The following is a 25,739-nucleotide window of genomic DNA, read 5'->3' as shown; positions in this document are numbered from 1 at the left end:
ACTTACAGTCAGTTCTAAACATTAGCTTTTACACCTCTCATCTGGCACAGAAAAATGAAAGCATAAAGCTAACTAAAACATTTTGATCCTGGAATTGTGGTGAGAAAGGAAAGCAAGAAAATCTCAAATTTGTCCTTGCTTAGTATACATAGGTGTCTAAAGTCTGACCAAGAGATGGGGATTTTATTTTTAAAACAAATACTTGATGTTTGATTTCAAAAAGGAAAAAAATGTTTCTTCCCTGAATATGATGCTCTTTGGATGAAATCTTGCAGTTGTTTGAAGCTTTATTTTGGAGAGCTCAGTGTTATGGCAACTTAATTCCAAACATGAATTTAGTCTGACTTAATTCCATAGAAACATATCTGATAATATGGCCATGGTGTGCTGGCATCTTTGCATAAAATGTGAGGGGTTTGGGTCGATTCTTCTTACTTAGACCAGTGATATTCAGAAAGCAGAGGTAGGCCAGGAGTCAATCCATGCCATCCTTTTTATCTCCTGAATGTTCTTTGTAAATGTGTTTTGCAGCTGGAATATGGCTTTACTCCTGGGCAGTACAGGTAGTCAACAAATATCTATTATGTTTGTCATGGGTGTGGCACGATGTTATGCTTTGGGCAGACACATTAGTAAAAAAATAATGAAAACAAAGCAATACAAAACCCTAGGCAAAATCCATGATCTTTTGGAGTTTTTTAATTAAATTACGCACAGATACTTTAAAAGCTAAATTAACCAGTAAGGAAGGAACATGCATATGAGACCACATTCAGTGTGAACGAACATCAGTTTTTACATTTACTGTGGCGTCATTTCTCTGTAATTTTTAACCCTAGTGATAAAGTAGCTTTTAAATGATCTATCTTCTCTAAATTAATATGAAATGTTCACTTATTAAAGAATACTACATTCTGGAGTAACGTGTACAGTCAGAAGTAGAATTAATGTCAGGGTTACTATTGCAAGTGATGGAATGGAGCCAGAATCCAGCAATTCAGTAATAACTGGTAAAAATGTCTCCCACTTCACTGATAGTTTTAGAAACACTGCACAAGTAACCCATTAAAAACTGGTTAAACGTAACAAGTTGTTAGGAGTGTTTCTTCTGTTGCCATTGTTGTTTTAACCTATCTGGAAATAAAAGTACTGTAAAAGGAAAAGACAGTACCAAGTTGTGAAAACAAAAAGTTCTACTCAGTGTGCTGAGCTGACTAAGGATGCTACCAGAAAAAATATAAGACACTTAATTCATCACACAGATGTTCAGGTTGAATGATTTCCTGGAGTCATGTGATATAGTTGGAAAGAATAGAATTTAGACCCAAAAGATCTGGATTGAAGGTTGACACTGTCATTTATTATTGGGGTAGCCATGTGTCCAAGTTTTCTGGTGACCATCATGGTTTATGTCTGTTTTCCTGACACAGTGAATAATACTGCCCTTTTTTATTCTGAAAAAATGTGTTGGTTTGGGATAAGAAATTATACAATTTGCTGTGACAACCAACTCTATTTTTATAATAATAATGTTTGCAAAATACATTCTATTTTCAAGGTTATTGTCATAACCAGAAGAAACTTGTATATAAAAAATGTTTTGTAATCTGAAAGTCATATATAAGAACTATAAAGAAGCATATAAATGTTAGTATATTCATTTGAGCAAAATGACTATGGTAACTGTATAAAAGAGAGTAGTAGTTTTATTTTAGTCAATCATTCTTGAACAAATTAGTATTACTCTTGTTTAAGAATGTGCACAATGCCCTATTTTCAACAAGGAAAACAAGGCACAGACCAGGACCACAAGAAATATTGAAACCTAGACTTTACTTGTGATGAGTATAAGGATAGATTCTATTGTAATTAACATTTCAATTAGTTTACTAAACTAAGGGAGGATAATAGAACCAATTTTTGCATAATTTCATCACTATTCAATTCAATTTGAATGTTCCTACAGTGCTTATCATCTTCAAGAAGTAATTACCTGACAATAATTTTATTCTTTTCATACGCCATTCTTAGTAGTCACAAATTGTGATGCTTATCCCTGTGAATTTGGTCTTACGTGAGCAATTTCTCAAAGAAACAAATTTTTATGGGGCTCAACTCCTGAACACTGTCTTATTTCAGATGATCCATTTAATCTCTATAAAATGGTCATAATAGCGCTTTAAAAATGTTTTCCTAAGAAGGTGGTAGAGGACTTTAGTTAATTTGAAACAAAAAACCAAACCAGTTTTTACCAATAGCAAATCAGTTTGTAACAACTACAAAATCCCTTTGTCAGTCGGAATAAGAAACAAATTCTGCCAAAATCTGAGAAGACACTAATGGAGCATTGTGTGGACATGATAGTTTCTGTGACAAATTATTAGGGGAGAATAATTACTATTTCACAGGGTTGTTAAAAATATTGAATGATGTATATGGAAACAACTGGTCAGTAACCTTCAATTTTGAGTAGCTAATCAATCAGTATTAGATGAGTAAATGACAAATCTGGAAAGAATGAAGCATCAAGGGAATCTATCTTACAAAATAATGCTCTTTCTTTGATTTTTTTCTATGCCAGCCAAGACCCACTCCCTAATAGATTGGTAGATAAATGACCATGAATAAAAAGTTCATTTGACTGACCCAGATAATAAGTATTACGAGCTTTATGTGTCTTTCCCATCCTTCAAATTATTTTTACTTCCACCATCTGAAGTTGAAGATGCTGAACCCTCTAGATTAGGATTTGAGGTCACCAAAAGACTCAATTTTACTATCTCCATCTACTGGCAGGGAGGAACTATACCCAAGCATCTGGACTGGCATAGAAAAGAGGAGAAAGAACATTTAAAAGGTAAGCCAAACATATATTTTTATCTACTCTACATTTTTAAACTTTTCTTATTCACTCTGAACGTCATCTTCTGTGATGAAGGGATATGCAATGAACACTATTAAAGAAGAGGATTTTTTTTAGGTGGAACACCATTCTTACTTGATTCTTCAGCATGAGCAAGTGTAGATCCATCAACATAAGCAAGTGGGAATCTTTCTGTGCTTGTACTTCTAAATTTCTAACCAGTTGTCCCAATGCTTCAGTGCAGTTTTCATATTTCCCATAATCTCCACATGGAGGTGTGCTTACTGAAATGCCTCAGTACTCATTTCTGCATTCTCTGATATGTTAAAGATGATTTCCCATGGCATATTATCTTGACTATTATGGTGTAGAGGAAATAGTATATTTCAAAAAGTATAATTGATTATTCTGGTGTGTCTTAGACTTTTTCCCATCCTTCCATCCTTCATTTATACATAGTTTCTTTGGCAGAAACTACTGAATAAAAGCTTCATATTAATTAATGAACAAAACCCTTTAATAGATATTTGTATCAGTTTTTTAAATTTTGCTTCCCCATCATAAATCTTTTTGTTTGGGTTGACTTTTAACAGGATTACAACATCACAATCAAACTTGGCAGTCTGACAACTGATATAAAAATAAATATTTTGACCGTTTGTGTGGTTGTGCAGGAATAGATCTCTGGAAATTTAAGTCACATGCTTTAAATGGTTAGGATAACTGTGCTTAAGACTTCTGTTATGCATATCTTTCTTTAAAAACCCTGATCTCAACTTGAGCGTAAGAGTAATAGTCACACATCAAGATAATTAGGATTATGATAGTTGCTATAATTAAAGTATAATTGGTACTTTTTCTCCTGTTAGTTTTCTCCTGCTTCCCCTCACTCTCTGGGCATTTGTTTCCATATCTCTGTTCTATTTCTTTGGGCGATGTTCCATTCTGTTGCTTTTGGAAGAGGAATGGATACATCAAAACTTGGTTTCATGGGCAAGTTTTCAAGGAAATGCTCTGTTCAGACAGGTCTCTTCATTTGCTGGGAAGTTGCAAATGCAGATGGTCCATTTGCTGGCTGGGGGATTATACTCACATAAACAGTGCAAATACCATAAAGAAGAATTCTTAAATCTTTTAGCAGCATCTGACAGTGTCCAGTCTGACAGACGTATCCTTGAAGTCTTCCCTGAGATCAGAAGATAGGGAAGTAGGTATTTTCGAGTGTTGTTGAAAGAACTAGTGGTGATGACAAGTTAGAGAATCATCTCTCTTCACAAATGAAACTTTGTAAAGTCCAATTCAGTCCCTGCTTTGAATTTTTATGGAAAATTCAAAATATGCATCTTCCTCAATCTATCCCATCCTCTGTTTTAGCTCCTCTTTTTAGACCACTTGCCACTGGATCTTTAGTTTGATGTTAAAACTATAGCCAGGGAGTTCCTGTTGTGGCTCAGTGAGTTAAGAAATCAACATAGTGTCAGTAAGGATGCAGGTTCGATCCCTGGCCTTGCTCAGTGGATTAAGGATCTGGTGTTGCCACAAGCTGCAGTGTAGGTTGCAGATGCCACTTGGATCTGGAATTGCTGTGGCTGTAGCATAAGCCTGCAGCTGTAGCTCCTTTTCGAGTCCTAGCCTGGGAACCTCCATATGCCACAGATGTGGCCATAACATAAAATGCAAGGAAAAAATATTGTCAGAAAGCTAGCTGTTGCTGAAGAATTCTGCTAATGCTTACATGATTATATTCCATCCTGTTATCAACATCTTCAAGTTGATTTTACTCTTTTATGCTAGACCAACCAGATGATAAAGTAACATAACCTGAGATGAAATAGATGGACATGATTAGGTATCTCATGGACATTATTAAAAATGCCTTTGCTTTAGAGTCCCTCATGGCCTAACATTTAAGGATCCAGCGTTGTCACCGCTGTGGCTCAGGTCCCAGTTGTGGCACGGATTCATTCCATCCCTGGCCTGGGAACTTCCACATGGTGTGGGCATGGCCAAAAAAAATGTCTTTGCTTTGACCAATAAAATTTAAGTAATCTATCTTCCCAATAAAATGATGGTTTATTATAAATTGGTGACTTTCACCACTTTGAAAGTTTCACATTTATATTTTAACATCATTTTAAGTTTGACAACAGTTGTTGACAGTGGAGGGTGGGGTGAGCAGGGGATGTTTTCCATCAGGGCAGAATGGTGAAATTATTCATGAGTGTGAGTTTGTGTAAATGTATCCTGTGAAGGGGGTCATGTCCAGTGTAATTTCTCTTCATTTATTCCTGCTGTCTTGCTGTGGAATGACTACTGAACCCATGGATCTTGCCACAGATATAACTTGTACATTTCAAATATTGCTTATGGAAATGAAAAAAAACTTTATCAGTTACTGACAGCATTTAATTAATAACATTGAAAACATACGATAAGAGGACACGATTTCTATAGAAAGGACCAAATGTATTATTTTTCCTATTCGTGGACATCATCCACTAGAATCTCATAGGCTCATCATGTGCAAATTTATATTTTCACCTCTGAACATAAAATACTAACTATAAGGAAGCAGTAAAGTCTCATTTTTTCAGCATTAATGATTGCTGAATATATTAAGACTGAAATAGACTCCTGTTTTATTGTTTCTGAGGCATCATTTATTTTGCCTAATGCGGAGCTTAGCCTAAGAGGGAATTTTAAATATATTTTAAATATTCACTACAGTCATCAACCAATGGCCTTATTTGCATTTTTTGGAACGAAGAAGTTTGTATTGATTACCTTTTCATTATTATTTTCCTTGATGAATTTTAAACATCTTCCCATCAAACGGTCACTCCTGTATCTAGACAGTAGATACAGAGAAGTAGGTTGCTGCTTTCCACATTTGAAATTGATGAAACTTGCAAATTATACATCCAGTGCAGAAAGAATATTGACTGATGTTGAGTCTCCAAACAGTTGAGATTCTTTATTGAACATATTTTTTCTTAAATAAGCATATTTGTCTGTTTAGAGGTTAAATCATATGAATTCTTGCTTCATCATGTGAGCTAGTTTTTATCGTAATATTTCATGTGAATGAATTCTGCTGCTTAAAATATTTCAGATCTTCTACAATTTAATATAAACCTTCAACACTGCATAATATTTGTAATTCAACAAGAGAGTTGATTAAATACTGAAAAAATGAAATCAGTAGTGAATCTTTAAAGTGAACATTTCTTTTGTAAAGTGAAATACTCATTTATCTCTGTTCTGCATTGTGGTTTTTGGCCTCCCTGTGGTGTGTAAAGTCATGCACAACATAATGCAGAATAAAAAATAATTGCATTGCCTAAACATGTTTCACTGTAGTGGTGTGTCTAATGTGTGGATATACAATTATAGTCATTACTAATTAATGTACAGTAAAGGCTTCAAGAAGATTCTATGTTTATATACATTTGGCTGTTTATCCTAAAGCATAGTAGGTAAGAAGATTGTTGCCGGTTTGTCTTCCATAATTGAGCTTTCATTTAAAAATGCTATACCCTATTGTATAAAGCCAAAAAGGGCTATATTTTCTATTACCTGAAGGCTAAAATACCATGCTGTCAAGTCATTACCATTTCTCTATTTCATGCCTCAATACCAGAAGAATTTTATAGATCTTCCTTGCTGTGTCCTTTCTAATGCCAGCACAGATATTTTTGAGCATGAAAAAGGAATAGTATGATAATCACACTGTGATAACGAGCCTGAACCATGGCCACTCCGGGCAGACCCAAACATGTTCACTAGATAATGATTTTGGTTGCGTGTATAAAAATCTTGCCTCGAATTGGCTTAAAACATAAAAGTGATTTATTTAGTCACGTACCTGAGAAGCCCAGAGATGGGCTGAATTTATCGTTTTAAGCTGGGTTCTGGCACCACTTTGCTGTACTGCTGTGTGTCTGGCTACTTCTGTGAACTGACTTCTCCATCAGACTAGATTCTGATGTGACAGTTTATTGGCTATGGCAATTCTGGATCTTAACTTCTGCACGCAACATGGGATAATCCCCAACTGTTGAAGGGGAAAAAAAAAAAAAGCAGCCATTGGATTCACTCTGACTGGCTCATTAGAGCCCTTCATGCAGTAAGGGAAATGGACTTAATTTTCCAGGCATACTTCTGGATGTGTTGGGCAGGGGGTGGTGTGTGTGTGTGGAATGTTAATCCAGAGCTGCTTCACAGGGGTGGGGGTGGGGCGGGAGGCTAGGGAGATGCTCCCAGTGTAAACTTGCCCTCATTGCAGGTGGGGGTTTGCTATGAACGCCCAGAACATGGGCCCTCCTTTCTTACCATCCCTCATAGTTAGGAGGCCAACAGCTGAATTATTTTACTTCTTCTTAGACACAAAATAATTCAAACCTTTTTAAAAACATAGTGTCAGGTCAAAGAAATGGCCTAATTTCTGCCACATTATTCTTTTTCCTCCTTCAATCAACCTGTAGAAGGGAATCAGAAATTTGTAATCACTGCCAAGAAATGACTGTTTCTTGCTTAATTGGTTTGATCTTTGTGAAGTTGGATTCCTTATACATATTGACCAATTCTACCTTGACTTCCATAGCAATCTCTTATTCACTAACATCAAGAAAAACTTGATAGCTGATCATAAATTCTTTTTCTCATTGTATTTGAATTAGACAGAATATTGATGGACAAAGTTTCTCCTTCATGTACATACTGATTTGTAATTATCAAGGTAGTTAATTTAAAAGTATCATTTCATTTGAACTTTAAAACAGCCTCTGATTATCTCTAATTTATAAGAAATAAACCCTGATATCAACTGTCTTGCCTAAAATGACTGATTCATATTTCAGAGTTAAGATAAACAAGGACAATATTTGTGGCATTTTTCAGTGTGGTGAAATTATAGAACATATTTTACATAAAAAGAAGTTGACATGTTAAGAAAATGGTGAATCTCAGTAATGAGTAATCCAATACCTGTCACCTTCAGCTGATATATACATGTAGGTAATAGTAGATGAACTTTGAGTAAAATAACAATATGAATTAAGGGACTTTAATTGGGGAAGGATATACATTGTAAAAACTGATTCATAAATATACGTGTGTGTGTGTATATATATATGTCTTTGGATGCTTAGGAATGAAGGATGAATTATTGAAATAATATGTGAAAATATTTTTTTGCCATATTCTGGAAATCAAGTTTCCTTACACTAACAATATGTAGTAGGTAATGCCGTATGCCAGGCACAAAGCTATTTACTAGTTACGGACTTCAAAAATAGTTTTGGCCTGGAAGGTTTTCTGCCTCACTAGAAGTTCATAGTGTGGTAGGGAAGAAAGAAAGTTTAGTCCACACATGATGATGGAAATATGCAGTGCTACATAGAGAACAGACTTGTGCTTGCCAAGGGGGAGGGGAGATGGGGAGAACAGAACTGGGAGTTTGAGGTTAGCAGATGCAAACTATTCTATATAGAATGCATAAACAACAAGGTCCTACTGCATAGCACAGGGAATTATATTCAACATCTTGTGATAAATCACAATGGAGAAGAATATGAAGAAGAATGCATATGTGTATAACTAATCAATTTTCTGTACAGCAGAAACTGACATAATATTGCAAATCATCAATTCTTGAAAGAAATAAATTTTAAAAATATTCAGTTCTAAAGGAATGTACAAAGGAAATCAAGGATTACATTCCAAAAATGGTAACATCCAAAGTGGGTTTTGATAGTTCAATATATAGGTTACTAGTATACCTAGTCTAGAAATGATACTAGAGTCCTAGAGGTTGTCACATTAAGAGGACAGGGCTTTATTTTGTTCCTAATGTCATAAGCCTATTAAGTTTCATACAGTGCATGAAACATAATAGGTTCTCAGTATATGATTTTTGACTCTTCATTCTTTTGAGGAATAAAATGATTGTCTCCTGGAATAAATTCAAGAATCTCAGTGGGCGTATTTTCAATAATTTTATTTGTTTTTATGGCTTACTTTAATAGAACAATCTCTTGTTTTTTCTTAGTGAACATTTTTCCTTCTAATTTATAAACAGTTTGAGGTAGACAACCCTAACTTTTTGTATTGTCTTTATTTTATTTTGCTACTGATTTAAATGTATGGGAAATGATAGATTGAGCCAACAATAAACCATAAAAATAGAGTCTGAGTTTTCTCTAGCATGTTATTGTACTTTTGTATTAAAAGTCTGAATTTAGCTGTTCCCGTTGTGGCTCAACAGGGATTCCACATTGCTGCAAACTGTGGTGTAGGTTACAGATCCTGTGTTACCATGGCTGTGGCATAAGCCTGCAGCTGAAGCTCTCATTCAACTCCTAGCCCAGGAGCTTCCATTTGCCACAGGTGTGGCAGTAAAAAGAAAAAGAAAAAAAAAAAGTCTGAATTTAAAATATTAGGCACAAAACTGGTGTACTTCTATATAGTTTGGAATTTATGGGGAGATTTGTTTGCACAGCAGAGTTCAAGTATACCTTCTCTCTACAGAATCAAATATTATTAGGCACAGTTACTCTGGATTTTCTGGGCAAAAAGGTACCAATTTATGGAGCCAGTGAAACTAGTCATATATACATGTGAATGTATGTATGTGTGTGCGTGTGTGTGTGTGTGTGTATAAAATGACTTTAACCACATTTCTGTTAAAAGCGAGATTTGAGACTGAAAATGGAAATAGCCATGTAAAAAACTAGCAAGATTAAGGTGAAGGTTTATCACAGGCCAAAAAAAAAAAAAAAAAGAAAAACCAACTAAAATGATACTAAGCAGAGCAAAGCACAGATAAAAGCAGTAAATAATGTATATGTGTCAAGGGAGGACTTGGAAATCCATGCAAATGACTATTGCAGAAATATCTTTTCTAACACAGTTTGCAGATAAAGTACATGTGGAAGAAAAATCTCTTAAGACAGCTGTGAAATCTACCCATTTATGGGTAACTCATACTTATGGCCTTGGCTGTGCGAAGAACAGAATTCTTCAGAACTCTAAAACTAAACCAAGATTGTCTTTTTACCTTATTCTTAATTCTGCAGGTCTTTTCTGCTATTGTCAACTTAAAACATTGGCATAGAGAAGAACATGGATGATTTTTCTTTCTTTTTGAATTATATCTTGTCCAGAAATTTCTTTTTTCATGTTATCTTTTTAAACAATATGGTTTTTCCAAGTATTAAAATATTTATTACTTTCTATGATTCTCTTATTCCTACCCTCTTTCATTTATAATAAATATATCTTTAAAGGGACTAACAGTATGAAATGCATGGCAAATATTATGAAGTTGCCTTGATTTTCATGTGAACTTATTGAATACATACCAAAGTGCAACGACTCTTTCTAACTGAATTGTATGAATACATATATAGTCAACAATTTTATAATATTTAATTATTAATCTCTTTTCCTTTTCTATTTTTATTTCATATCAGCTTTTAATACTCTGACCGAGTTCCCGTCATGGCTCAGTGGTTAACAAACCTGACTAGCATCCATGGGGATGGGGGTTCGATCCCTGGCCTTGTTCAGTGGGTTAAGGATCCGGCGTTGCCATGAGCTGTGGTGTAGGTCACAGGTATGGCTCAGATCTGTTGTTGCTGTGGCTGTGGTGTAGGCTGGCGGCTACAGCTCCAATTGGACCCCTAGCCTGGGAACCTCCATATGCTTCGGATGGGGCCCTACAAGACCAAAAAGAAAAAAAAAAAAAAAAAAAAGAGTTTTTTGGGAGTTCCCATCGTGGCGCAGTGGTTAACGAATCCGACTAGGAACCATGAGGTTGTGGGTTCAGATCCCTGCCCTTGCTCAGTGGGTTAACGATCCGGCGTTGCCCTGAGCTGTGGTGTAGGTTGCAGACGCGGCTCGGATCCCGCGTTGCTGTGGCTCTGGCGTAGGCCGGAGGCTACAGCTCCGATTCGACCCCCAGCCTGGGAACCTCCATATGCCGCGGGAGTGGCCCAAGAAATGGCAAACACACACACACACACACACACACACACACACACACACACACACACACACACACACACACACACAATACTCTGACCTTTAAAGATGTTGGGCAGGATAATATGTAATGATGTATCATTTTTAAAATTTCATGTTCATATGTTTTCATTTTTCATGCTAACCTTGTTACCTAGATGAAAAAGATTTAATTTTGTTTAGGATACATTGCAAAGAGCATGTTGTAAGTACTTTAATGATTTGGCTACAAACATTTGTTTTATTTCATTGGTATTTATTTGAATATACCATCTTTTGGACATAGGGAAAGCAAATATTCAATAAAGTAGTCACAAAATATGTACTTGTCTCTACCCTAAAATCCTAGTAAAGTTATATGTTTGGAAAGATGATTTTTTTAAACAACCGAAGTATAAATGAAGAGTCTTAATTTGGTAGGTTCTAATGTTTGTTGCTTCTTCTTCTTTTTGATTATAGGCCTAGTGGTTTGAAATTTACATGAAACTTTGACAGTCATGTGCAAATCCTAGGTATTTGGTGGCAAACCTCACTGCGTTCTGAGATGATTTTGGGGAGCAGCAATTTAACTTAAAAGGAAATTTACAATTCTTTTACTATAAATAAGGCTTCAATTTTCAGTCTTTAAATTATGTTGAATTATAACTGAATGGAATTGTGAAGGGAAAAAAAGATGTAAATATAATTTAGGTATTTACATTCTAGCCATGAGCTTTTTTGAGTCCATATACAAAAATAGAATTCAGATCTTTTCGTAGCCATGTACTTTTTTAGATTGCACATGAAAGCAGAGAAACACTGCTATATTTGTAAAGAGTGCCTTGGATGATGTAAGGCACTCTCTCTCCCTCTCTCTCTCTCTTTTTTTTTTTTTGAGACAGAGTGGGGCAAATAATAAATTTTAATAAATCTGATTGGAAAAATTTAATGCATTAAAAAAAATAATAGTTGCCAAAAGGAGAAGGACTTGATATAAACTACTGTTCTAAAACACCTCTGAAATAGGTAGATTATTGTATTAACATTTAGAGAATGGGGAAATATCTCATTTTTTTAAAAAAATCTTTGAAAACAAACATTAATGTTAATAGTAGATTAACATCATTTTCTTAAAACATTTGTCAGTATAGAGGAGAATTCTAATTTTTTTTTTTTTTTTTTTTTTTGCTTTTTAGGGCCACACCGGTGGCACATGGAAGTTCCCAGGCTAGGGGTAGAATCAGAGCTACAGCTGCCAGTCTACACCACAGCCACAGCAAATGGAATCTGAGCCGTGTCTGCAACCTATACCATCTGGCAACGCCAGATCCCAGACCCACTGAGCGAGGCCAGGGGTTGAATGCCCATACTCATGGATATTAGTCAGATTTGTTTCCACTGCGCTACAATGGGAACTCCCAGTATAGAAGAGAATGCTATAAAGTTAGAATGATCTAACTTTACATCATTCTGTGTCCATAGAAGGTGTACAGGTGGTAAATTGTGTGCATAGGAGAGGTATCAATTATTTAATATATGTTAATTAGCTAATAGCCATATTAAACATTAGCATCTAATAAGAAGAAACATGCTTTTGTGCAGGGTATAATTATGATTATAAAAAATAATTAAATTATTTAACTTAAAAAATCCCATGGCACTTAAAGCACTTACTAATATGATGATATATCCCCCTAATATGCATGGAAAATATTCAATAGAAATTCTGTTTGTCTTTATCTCATCTTCCTAATCATGTTATACAACATAAAATCATACTAACCAGACTCATTGTTGAAACAGCCACCTGTAAGAGAACAAAAAAGTTGCTTTAAAAATCCTAACTACAGGGAGTTCCCGTCGTGGCGCAGTGGTTAACGAATCTGACTAGGAACCATGAGGTTGCGGGTTCGGTCCCTGCCCTTGCTCAGTGGGTTAAGGATCCGGCATTGCCGTGAGCTGTGGTGTAGGTTGCAGACACAGCTCGGATCCCGCGTTGCCAGTGGCTACAGCTCCGATTAGACCCCTAGCCTGGGAACCTCCATATGCCGCGGGAGCGGCGCAAAGAAATAGCAAAAAGACAAAAAGACAAAAAAAAAAAAAAAAATCCTTAACTACAGCTTGTTCAAATTATTTTGGGGTGTTTTAACAATAAAATAGGTATTCTTTAACCCTAATTATATTCTCACTAATATATGATGCTTGACATTGTCTTTTGAATTCAAGAAGCTTCTTAGAGCAAAGTATTCTTACATTGTATATGTATTTGGAGGAAAAATGATACTAAGTGCAAAGTTGCTACACTTAACGGTAATTACTGTTCAAGAATGGGGGACGAAAGAAATCCTCGCATTCCAAATAGCTTTGTGCACAATAGCAGATGTGTTCCTCAGCTAATGTTATGTAAGAAATCACCATAAATCAGCAGTTTAAAACACCCTCTGTTTGCTCTCAGCATTGGAGCTCAGAAGTCCAGACAGGGGATCACTGAGCTTTTTTGCTGACTTTTCCCAAGACTAAAATCAAGGTATGGACCAGCTTTGATTCCTTTCTGGAGGCCATGGAAGAGTCTGCCTCTGATTCATTGAGGTCTCTAGAGGCTCAGGATGGAGTCCCCCTCACTTCTTGCTAGGGCTCCTCCTCCCCCATCATGGTCACCTGACCACCTCCCTTTTCAAGGCCAGGGACACAAAATTCCCTCCTGCTGAGTCTCCCTCATGCCTTGAATTTCTGAGTCTAGGAACGGCAGTTTCTGTGGAGGATAGGCCCCTCCTATAATCTATCTTTAGATTAACTCAAAGCTAAGGAACCTAATTCTGGAAGTAATACCCCATCCTTTTCAAAGCTTCCACCCATTCAAGGCAGGGACTCATACAAGCCCAAGGGACACTAGTGTCACCTGAGAGTGCCTTCCAGAGCAGGAAGTGAGGTCATTGGTGTGAAGTCATCAAATAGAGTTCAAAGTTGAGTAGGGAAATGGGGCGTGAGGGAACTGGTTGGTTAAAAAGGAATTAGGATTAATTCACACAACTACGTATAAAATAAACAATAACAGAACTACTGTATAGCACAAGGAACTCTACTCAGTATCTTGAAATAACCTATAATGAAAGAGAATCTGAAAAAGAATATATATATATTTTTACTGAATCACTTCATTGTATACCTGAAACTAACACGAACTTGTGAATCAACTATAATTCATATAAAAGAAGGGGGTGGGAATTAGCATATGCAAGTGAAAGAACTGAAGAAGAAAAGGCAGAAAACTATAATGGAAAGAAAAAAGAGAGAAAAAAATGTAGTTTAGCATAAAATGTCATATGATTTCATAGGCCTTAGACAACTCTGCACAATTTGATGGGCCATTTCTATAAGGAATAGGGTGAGAAGTTGTTGTATTTCCACAAGTAGCTCTGCATAGACTGGATGCTGGGAGAAGGGCAAATAAAGGAAAGAATGCTTATAAAGTGATAATATTCTTCTCTCTGTATAATACTACAAGTACAGTGTTTAGTCTTGAGAAATGTATCTCTAAATCATGAAAACCAATGAGGTATTGGTAGTTTAAAATCATGAACCTCATATTAAGAGTATGTAGAAGTTAAACACTTTTTTTGTGACAGGTATTGTGCCACACATGTTATACTTCATGTGTTCATGGTACAGTTTAGGACTTTTAAATTGTTTTAGAAATTGAATAAACAGTTGTTTAATAATTTTTTTTTAAATGGGGATTTAGCATACTTCGATGGATTGGATTTTCATGGCCTGAAAGAATGTAATCTTACTTAGATTTTCTTTGTGTTGTAGATAAACAGCTGTTCATTTCCCAAGTATCAACTATGTGTTTCCTCTCTTTATCAACTCCCAAGTGGGCTGATATAAGAACACTTTTGTCTCTACACTACTATGTATAAAAGAGATAAACAACAAGGACCTACTATACTGTATAGCATAGGGAGCTATATTCAGTATCTTGTGATAACCTCTAGTGGGAAAGAATCTGAAAACAATACACACAAAAACACAACTGAATCACTTTGCTGTACACCTGAAACATTGTCATCTTGTTTTTCAATTTTATAAACAAAAACACTTCTGTCTCAGCAATACCAGTTTACCCTTCCCTTCTTCCCTCCCCACAATATAATCATATTATTCACAACATATTTCAGCATTTCCCAATGTAAAAGATTTCACCCCTTAGAAATTTAAAATTTATGTTAGTCTTTTAAAGTCACTGAATTTCTTATAATTTTGTATCTTCATAGATTGCTGATAATTCTCTTGCAACAAGAAATTGACACCATTATTTGACCTCACTTTTTTCAAGGTCATTTAAGAGTTGGGATCATTTAGTAATGACAGTTCATATGAAACTTTGGACTCGTATTATATACCTTTTTTCAGAAGTTATTTTGAAACCAATCATTTTTGAACTGTGTGTGCTAAATGTGTGTCTATGCCTATGTTTTTGATTTCAGGAGTACAAGATCCCCAGCATGAGAGAATTATTACTGTGTCTACTAATGGAAGTATTCACAGCCCGAGGTTTCCTCATACTTATCCAAGAAATATGGTCTTGGTATGGAAATTAGTAGCAGTGGAGGAAAACGTATGGATACAGCTCACATTTGATGAGAGATTTGGGCTGGAAGATCCAGAAGATGACATATGCAAGTAAGTTATCATACTTGAAATTCCAATAGAGCAACAACTGTTACAATCTTTCAAGTTGCTTTCTTTTGATGATGTGCTTTTAAAATAGCGTCTTTTGTTCTCTTATGTTTTTCTGATAATCCAAGAAATGTATAACCTTATTTAAGCTATGTTTCTATTTCTGAGAATAATTTGGAGTCATTTATCGTTTAAAAAAAATACATGTAGAGTCAAACAATTTATAAAATAAGGAATAGAGAATAAAATGTTAAGCGAAGGAATGTAGTTGTATCAGAGTTACTGTTAGTGTAAAAAAATTTTATAGTTGAGCTTCCTCATAGCCAAATCAATAAAATAAATAGTAAGCTATTAAAAGAAAAATCAGTATCCATGTATATGTATTACCATAGTATTCAGTATCCATAGGGACATACATAGATACATTTACACACACAGAACTAAGAAGTTTGAATATTTTATCCCAAGGAAGAAATACAGTTTGAAAGCAGAATTTGAAATTTAGGTTAACATTAAAGCTGACCAGGTAGAAATTTATCATAATTCTTTTAGAAGCTTTCATGAACCAAAGACAGCTGGAGTATTTCATCCACGCAAAAGACCACCTACCGTATGTCATACAAATATTACTCTTTAAATCCTATGTGAATACACTTGTCAAGGTTGGGTGGTCTTATGGAAGATTTTTCACTTCAGTGGCATTTGTATATCATGAAAATATTTTACTTGAGTTTCTTTGTGGGGTTCTTTATTTTCTCTTTGATATACAAGTTAAAAGAGAATTTTTGCTTTATGGTATATTACAGATAAATATTGCAATCCAGATGAAATAAACTTTATACTTGCTGTCATCACAATTTGTATCTTTAACATTTATATATAGTTACTTTTTTTTCAATTTCTCCTTTCTGTGACTATGCATTTTAGGTTATTTTCTTTACATCTATAATCTTAGACTTTGAAAACTAGAAGTTATCCCAGCTATTTTTAGAGATGGTGTTGTTCACCCTTCATTTTATGGATAAGGAAACAGGCCAGAGAAATAAAGTAGATGCCATAGTTCTCATTCATATCTTATAACTCAACACATGCTAAAAGCCATTTTCCTAACACTTGCATAAAAGGTTTTTCACCATCCTGTACTGTACTCCTTGCCTTCTTTTCACATGGAGGATTACATAATGTGGTAAATATTGCAAAGGGTTTAAGATTTTGCTTTTTTTGCAACGTAGCACGTTAGCCTCCCACAGTTTCATAGATGCTGAGTGCAGACAACATGCTCCCAGGTCAGAGACAAAAGACTCATGACAGCAATGGCTACAGCCAGAGTTCCCCTCCTACCAGGGAGGTCCACTTGACACCTGCATTCCTGATGGGTTCTGTGACTAGAGAGGCAGCATTATAGGTGTATGTGTGTAAATCTGTGATGCATATTAGTAGTTAGATCATAAAACAGAAATCATCATGCAAAATGTCTCACCTAGTTTGTGAGACAGCTTCACTCAGTATGAGACTCAATTAAGAAAAACAACTTTTCTAATACTTTTGAAACCTCTGCCCTTTGTGCATTCTTTATTATACCTTCTTATTATTCCTGCAACTATAATCATTGTCCTAAGCTTTTGTAAGTCAATCTCCTGATTTTATCTATAATTTTACCACAAATACATATCTATCCTATGAAGAGGAAATTACTTTCAGCAATATAGATGGACCTAGAAATTACCATACTAAGCGAAGTAAACCTTACAGAGACAAATATAATATGATGTTTCTTATAGGTGGAATCTAAGAATATGAAAGGAATGAACTTCTTTACAAAACAGAAACAGACTCACAGACATAGAAAACTTATTTTTTTAATTTATTTTTTATTGTTATTTCCCCCAACACACCTTTTTTTTTCCACTGTATAGCATGGGGACCCAGTTATACATACATGTATACATAATTTTTTCTCCCATTGTCGTGCTGCGTTGTATCTAGACGTAGTTCTCAGTGCTACACAGCAGGATCTTGTTGTAAATCCATTCCATGAGCAATAGTTTACATCCATTGACCCCAAGCTTCCAGTCCCTCCCACTCCCTCCCCCTCCACCCAGGCAACCACAAGTCTGTTCTCCAAGTCCATGATTTTCTTTTCTGTGGCAAGGTTCATTTGTGCTGTGTATTAGATACCAGATATGAGTGATATCATATGGTATTTGTCTTTGTCTTTCTGACTTATTTCACTCAGTATGTGAGTCTCTAGTTCCATCCATGTTGCTGCAAATGGCATTATGTCATCCTTTTTTATGGCTGAGTAGTATTCTATTGTGTGTGTATACCACAGCTTCCTAATCCAATGTCTGTCAATGGACATTCGGGTTGTTTCCATGTCTTGGCTATTGTGAATAGAGCTGCAATGAACATGCAGGTGCATGTGTCTTTTTTAAGGAAAATTTTGTCCGGATATATGCCCAAGAGTGGGATTGCGGGGTCATATGGTAGTTCTACGTATAGTTCTCTAAGGTATCTCCAAACTGTTCTCCATAGTGGCTGTACCAGCTGACATTCCCACCGACAGTGCAGGAGGGTTCCCTTTCCTCCACACCCTCTCCAGCATTTGTTATTTGTGGACTTACTAATGGTGGCCATTCTGACTGGTGTGAGGTGGTATCTTATGGTAGTTTTGATTTGCATTTCTCTAATAATCAGGGATGTTGAGTATTTTTTCATGTGCTTGTTGGCCATCTGTATATCTTCCTTGGAGAAATGTCTATTCATATCTTCTGCCCATTTTTCCATTGGGTTGTTGGCTTTTTTTGCTGTTGAGTTGTATAAGTTGCTTGTATATCCTAGAGATTAAGCCCTTGTCCGTTGCATCATTTGAAACTATTTCTCCCATTCTGTAAGTTGTCTTTTTGTTTTCTTTGGGTTTCCCATGATCCCAAATGTGAGTCAACAGTTTTTTCACTCCCTGTCTTACTTTGTTGTTCAGGATCCTTTCCGGGAGGAGCATTGCATTTAGTCTCAACCTTCCTTAATCTCTTTCCCTCTGTGAGTTTCTCTGTCTTTCACGACCTTGACAGTTTTGAGGAGTAGTGGTGAAGTCATTCCTAGAAGAGGCCTCAGTTTAGGTCCTTCCAAGGTTTTCTCGTGATTACACTGAGGTTATGGATTTGGGGGGAGGACTCCTAATAGGTGTGATGCACTTCTTCTCCAGTGGTAGCAGAAGCATCCTCCCTTATCACCAATGGTGTTAAGGATAATCACTTAGGCAGGGTGGGTTTCTCCTCTGGTGAAGAAATTCATTTCCCTTTCATGTGCTATTGTTTGGAAACATTTAACCAAGTCCAGCCCATGTTCCAGGAGACAGTAATTAAGCTCCACCTCCTGGAGGGGGGAATATATACATATATTATTTGGAATTATTCACTAAAGAAGATCTTTGCCTTCTCCTTCCTCCCTTCTTTCCTTCCCTCTTTCTTTTCTCCCTTCCTTCCACTCTCCCTCCCTTCCTTCCTCCTTTGCTCTTCTCCTTCCTTTATTTCTCTAATCGTTTGTATCGGTATAGACTCATAGAGATTTATTTCATTCATTGTGTTATAATCCAGCACTATTGTCATTTACTTTGTTGTTGAAATTGTTTCATCACTGGAAGTAAAAGGTTTGCCGTTAACACATCAATATTGAGTATGATGATTGATGATTTTTTTTACATTATTTGAAGTACTTTGGTTTTTTTTACTTTTCTGAGGCAATTTTCCCCTTTTGGAAACATTTTTTATTATTTACTTTGGCCTTTAAAAATAAGCTACAGATGTAATGACACTTAACACCTCAGAACTAAGATATTTCCTAAGTATTTTCCTAAGTATTTTCAATACTAGTGTCACATGTAAGAAATGTAAGATTAGCATGAAACTATTAGCTGATACAGAATTGATTTTCCAGTGTTTCCCATGATCCCAAAATATTATCGCTTCTTTCCTTTATTCTTATTGTATTTTGATTCAGTAATCAGTCACTGATTATATTTGGTTATTTTAACTCTTTTCTTGCCTTTTCTTGGCTTTCATGACAATGATATTTGTGAACAGTCCAGCGCGTTTGTTCTGCAGAATGTCTCTCAGCTTCATGTCTGAGTGTGTCTTGATGATTAAGTGTTGCTGAAAGATTCTGGCCAGAACATTCTCTAGGCCACGGGTGCTTCTGACTACTCCTAGCGTCAGCTTTCTGCATTATCAACCACATGAGTTTGTTTTCTCAATCCTGTGTTAGACTCATCCTGCCAGTTTTGATAGTGGGATATTTTTATTTTTGTCCATTTGAGGATTTTTATAATTTCCATTGTTTTATTCTTTTAAACTTCAGGTCATAAAGAAGCATGCTGTTCATTTTCTATGTTAAATGTATAAGGTTTTTTAAATGCATTTTTATTATAGGTTTCTAAACTAATTATATTTTGAATAGAGAATATGGCCCATGTGTCTGTGGTTGCTCAAAAGTTAAGACTTGGCTTCATTTGTTTCAGATTTTTTTTGTACTTGTACACCTCGATTTTAATTTGATAATTTAAAAGCATTGTCTCATTATTAAATTGAACCATTGTTCCATATTTTGAGATCTAGGGTTTGACTTTTTTATTTAAAATTTAATTAAGCTTTATGAAATGCAAATATATTAAATATGCAGAAAATCAGTATTTTTCTATTTTTGTCTACTGTTTCAGATTTTTTAAATTTCCAAATTGTGCTATTCTTCCATTGTGGGTGCAGCACTGCACTTACTACCAGTATAGCTGCATCAGGTAATTGTGGTTGTTATTTGCCTGGCAATCTTTCCATTCTTTGACTTTCAGCTTTCCAGTGTCCTTCTGTGTGTGTGTGTGTGTGTGTGTGTGTGTGTGTGTGTGTGTGTGTGTGTGTGCATGTGCACATATGAGTGTGCCTCTGTGTGTTTTGGTTGTCTCTTGTGAGAGTAACATGAGTAACCTTAAAAAGAAAAATTGGGTTAAGAAATGTTTATATTTTTCCTTAGGACCTTCATCTAGTATACTGGTTATGATTATCTAGCATATCTTAAATTCAGTGCCACAGTTTATTTTGTACATTCCATTTCTACTCACTTTTCTTTCTCTTTCATTTCCTTTCTTGCATTCATTTAGTTTGTCTTCTCATCCCATTTTTCTTTTCTACTAATTCAGGAAGTTGGGATTAACAGCTACACACTACTCTATATAAGATGGATAACCAACAAAAACCTGCTATATAGCATAGGGAACTATATTCAATATCTTATAGTAGCCTATATGGGAAAAAACCTGAAAAAGAAAAAAAAATATGTCTATAACTGAATTACTTTGCTGTACAGCTGACAGCAACTAACACTACATTGTAAATCAACTATACTTCAATTTAAAAAAAAATGTATATGCCAATTTCTGGTTTTAAATGGCTGCCTTAGAAACCACATGTTGAACTTCATAAGTCTAGTTCATGTTTACCCCCCTCCCCCCAATATAAAATTACCTGAGGACTTTTGAACTGCTGTGGAATGCTGACCCCAGCTCTCCCAGGCTGTGCTGATAAGACAGGGCTGGGTTTACTGCTCACCATGGTGACTGGGGAGACCACCTGGACAGCTCTCCCAGAATCTGGGGAGGAAAAGCAAAACCAGATTTTGTCGAAGGTTTGAAGTTTGGTTTAAAATGGATCTTTCAGTCCAGAGACTTGAAAGGGTTGGGTAAGAATTAGTATATAATAGTTTAGAATTGGTGGAAACAAAACATGGATTTTTAGGAGTGGGGTTTTCCTTGGTATTAAATAGCAAACTGTGGGTGCTTTTGGTTGAAGGAGTTAATGGATCTTTGAGGGGAAGTTCCTGTAAAGAATAGTAAAGGTATTTGCCTGGACAGTAATGAAGACAATTAAAGAGTAATGTCCTGTGACAGAAACCATTGAGTGGTTTCATCCTTATTGTCCAAACTGGTTTGGTTCTCACTGCAGTTACCCCTCCCAACCCTCACTCTCCTCACAACCTCCTGCCACTCCTGTTTGGTTTGTGTTAGTTACTGGCGATTTTAGCTTTGTTATTTTTTAACTTCACAAGTAAAACATGGCTCTGTTATTGTCTTGTATAATCAGTGTTTCTTTAGCTGGCCCTCTGTGTTTACTTTAGGTGCTAACAATTTCTTCTTGCATTACAGAATTTGGGGGAAGATTATTTTACTTCTGTAAGTAAAGTCTTTTATTTTTTTATTAAATTATAGTCGATTTACAGTGTTGTGCCAGTTTCTGCTGTACAGCAAAATGACCCAGTCATTCATATATATATAGACGCACACACACACACACACACACATTCTTTTTCTCATAGCATCTTCCATCATGTTTTATCTCAAGAGACTGGATATAGTTCCCTGTGCTGAACAGTAGGACCTCATGGCTTATCCATTCTAAATTTTAAAAGTCTCTTAAGTGAAAGCCTGTTGGTAGTAAGTACTCAGTTCTTATTTACTTGAAAACTTCTCCATTTAACTTCATTCTTGGAAGTTAGTTAGACTGGATGTAGAATTTTCAGTTCACCTCCATTCTTGGAGGTTGGTCAAACTGGATGTAGAAGGTTGGATATCGAATTTTTGGTTGTGTGTTTATGTTTTTCTTAGTAATGCGGGGATGTCATTCCACTGTCCTAGGGCTGCTGAGAGGTCAGCTGTCAGGTTAATTGCTGGCATAGCCCTGTAGTCTCCCACTGAGGGGTGCCTTTTACAGTGGGACATGCGGCGGAGGCGAGAGGAAAGGATGGAGCTGGAGCCCTGCACCAGGCAGCTCCTGCATCACTTGTAGCCCGTTCACCCCTGCTCTGAGGTTCAGTAGGTACCCTCAGCGCCCCAGAGCCTATTTGCCTCACTGAAATTTTGATTTCTCGTTTGTTCTCCAGAGAATTCTCTTCTTTTCCTGACAGCTCCATAGGGCGTTAAAAACAATGGTTTTCTTTTAATCATTATTCAGCAACTTCCATTATAATGGGCCAATGAGAATTTCTCTGCCTAACATAATAGTATCTCTCACATGGCTGGAAGCCAGACTGTTTCATGCCCAGTAAAGTTTCTCCTAACGAGACTTAGTACTCTCAAGTTCAAGTCTCAAGTTGATTTTTTTTAAAAGTGGCCAGATCGACTTTTCTAAGACGGAGCTAGAGAACTGAAATGCAGGTGTGTCCCTGCTAAAGTGCATCTTCAGAATTTAAATGGCTCCTGTTTCAGTATTTTCTCAAATAGGAAAGTCCAGAAAATATGAATACCTGTTTTATCTTTAAAAGAGGGCAGACTTGAGAGAGATGTTTGACTTTTTCCCCATGGCAGCACTGGCTTCTCAAATCATCTTTTATGAAGAGACAGAGGAGTTGCGTTTTTATGCTTTTGAGGACTGACATTTTTACAAAGAGCAAAACAAGTCAGAGGCAAGTTAGGTTTGTTGCTTTTACAGCCTGAAGAGGATGGGCTCATCAATTTGTCCAGTTTAAAATAGTGCCTTTTTTTTTTCACCAAAACAGCTGAATTTCTTTTGGAGGGAATGCTGTCATCCTATCTTGAGTCCAACATGGAAAAAATGGAATGATAGAAAAACTAAATCTGCTAAATGACATGAACACATTTTTCAAAAATATATAGAGGTGAAGATGATCAAAACCGTTAGTTTTTCCTTAACATGAAAAAAAAATCTCTTGGACCTTTTGAATGGATTAGCAGTGAGATCCTGCTGTGTAGCACTGGGAACTATGTCTGGTCACTTGTGATGAAGCATGATAATGTGAGAAAAAAGAATGTATACATGTATGTGTAACTGGGTCACCATGCTGTACAGTGGAAAATTGACAGAACACTGTAAACCAGCTATAATGGAAAAAAAATAAAAATCATTATAAAAGTTAAAAAAAAAATCTCTTGGACATTTTCCTCCCTTCCTGCTGTTTATAATAGAATTAATGGGGCGTTGTTATCTGCTCCTGTATTTACTCTTAAATTCAAGGAGCACTTCTCGAGCTTTGTGGGAGGGATGGGGGTGACAGTGTTGAATAGGGGGTGCCTTATTCCCCCAAGTAGTTCACAGTCTGGTACAGAGGCAGACAAGTAAATAGGCAATTAAAATAACTGGCCACCAAGTCTCAGGAGACGGTAAATAGAGGGGACAGTTATTACTGTCACTGATTGTGTTTAGATTGCTTTGTTGACCATTTTCTAACTCAGACTGCGACTGTGTATCTTACCAGCAGCCATCTATAAATAATTGTTACTAATTTATTATGGTGAAATTGGTTGCGCAGATTAACCTTCTCCCTCAGAACTCAAAAACACAAATATTTTCTGCGTCTCCTTCTAGTAGGTGTCACTTTCGAGCATAGTAGAAATTTATTACATCAATTTCACAATGTCAGGGCAAGCTATAGATGATAACATTTTAAGGAAACAATGATTTCATGAAAAGGAAGACATTATTTAGCTGATAATGGCCTCTGAAACCCAGAACTGCATCCTAAGAATTTATTTTTTAGGCAAAACGTTTTTTCCCGAGCCTCTTAAAATGATGAAGGGAAAAAAAAGGCAGCACTAATCATTATTTGGCATAATTGATCTTAAATTTTAGCCCTGAGTTGTCCAAAGGCATTTCTCAGAGCCACTAACTACATGATTCCCAGTTTGACTGTGGAACTGGGGCTCAAAGTTAGTGGCTGTGTGTTGACTGATGATTCAGAATTTCAGTCCTGTTCATGATGACAAGCAAAGCTTAGGTGAAACTAAGGTACACAGTGGGAACCGTGCTGTAAGACCAGAGTTTTGCCTGGTGTTAGAGATAATAGAATGTCTGCTTTCCGTGGTGTGCCTACCTCAGCCCCTGGCACATGGTAGAGGAACCAGGTTGGTTTGGAGCAATTATTGTTCACCCCCAAGACTTTCTTGAAGGGCCTTTGCAGGCTGGTTACCTACGCAGATCACTGCTGTTCTAGGGCAGAAGGGGAGCAACACTGGAAGAAGCCATGAAGACACACACAGTGCCCCCTACAGTGCCTGGCAGATGGTGTATCGAAGAACAGAAAGATGAATCATGATCCTCAAGGGTGGGAATACAGTGTGTATTAGACCTTGAAGAATAGGTAAGATGTAGTAGCTGACCAGCACCTAATAATACAATTATTATTATAAAACTATTATAAAATGGCAGATAAAGCCAAGGAAAGTGCCAAGATTTTTGCATTTACAGTCTTTGAAGGTGACAGGAACTTTCCCTGCAACAATTCTCTGAAGAGTTTTGATTGGTCTAGTTTGAGCCAAGTCTCCATTCCTGGACCAGTTACTACAGGGGAGCTAAGAGCAGGTGCTACTGAACTTGGTAAGATTTGAGTTAACTGTCCCATTTTTTTTTTTTTTTTTTGCCCCACCCCAAGGCATATGGAAATTCCTGGGCCAGGAATTAAATTCAAGCCACAGCTGCTACCTAGACCCAGCTGCAGCAACGCCAGATCCTCTCACCTACCATATGGGGCTGGGGATTGAACCCACACCTCAGCAGCAACCCAAGCTGCAGTGCTCGGATTGTTAACCCACTGAGCCACAGCGGGATCTCCTACCTGCCCATCGTGAAGTTAAAATGGTTCCCAAAAGCAAAACTTTCTTTTTTCATCAGAAAGAGGAAGAAGTGCTGGTCGTACAAAAATAACCGTCTCCACCCAAAAGGAGTTAAGTGCAGCTTTCAAACATACTCTTATTGTTTTCCCTACCTGCACTTCTGGCTGTGGAATAAAGTTCTCTTTAGAGTGAAAACTTGGCCAGTGTCCTTTCCAGCAACTCTTGAGGATGGTGAGCTCAATGGCATAATTTATAGTTTTTGTTATCCTTTGACCTCTCTAGCAATTACTTTTGTAGCTTTAAAAAAAAAAATTCCCATGAGGGCTTCAAATGAAGGGTGGGGATCTGACCAAGTCTGAGATCAAGGGACTCTGCCCTTGGCTAATGAGATGTTTTGGTTTTATGTTTTGAAATGTTCAAAATCAACATTCCAGTAGGAAAAGAATGAGTCCTGTGACTCCCAGAACTCTTGTCTCGCTCCCCCAGAGTTTGTGATCTCCAGCCCTTTACATCTGTCCTGCATCTTCGGTCTGACCACCTCACTCTCTTCTTGGCCATCCTGCTTCCATTTTCCCTATTTATCGC

General features: G+C 36.5%; 1 protein-coding gene across 6 annotated transcripts in view; it reads left to right on the top strand.

Annotated features, from left to right (window-relative positions):
- Window positions 1–25,739, top strand: part of PDGFC (platelet derived growth factor C) — a 230,619-nt gene that overhangs the window by 112,732 nt on the left and 92,148 nt on the right. For 3 of the 6 annotated variants that reach the window (XM_084972122.1, XM_084972120.1, XM_021101286.2), the window contains 2 exons: window positions 2,797–2,857; window positions 15,352–15,547. In XM_084972122.1, coding sequence (XP_084828248.1) covers window positions 15,444–15,547 — 104 coding nt within the window. In that variant the 5' untranslated portion in view covers window positions 2,797–2,857; window positions 15,352–15,443. The remainder of the gene's footprint in view (window positions 1–2,796; window positions 2,858–15,351; window positions 15,548–25,739) is intronic. The other 3 variants (XM_021101285.2, XM_084972121.1, XM_084972123.1) reach the window with 1 other exon arrangement.

Source organism: Sus scrofa, chromosome 8, assembly GCF_054392235.1.
Source record: "Sus scrofa isolate SSC_HxYL_T2T_F1_AM1 chromosome 8, Sscrofa_HxYL_maternal_Yorkshire_Landrace_v2.0, whole genome shotgun sequence".
Classification (NCBI taxonomy): domain Eukaryota; kingdom Metazoa; phylum Chordata; class Mammalia; order Artiodactyla; family Suidae; genus Sus; species Sus scrofa.
The sequence above is the reverse complement of the archived record's forward strand: the minus strand, read 5'-3'. Positions and strand labels throughout refer to the sequence as shown.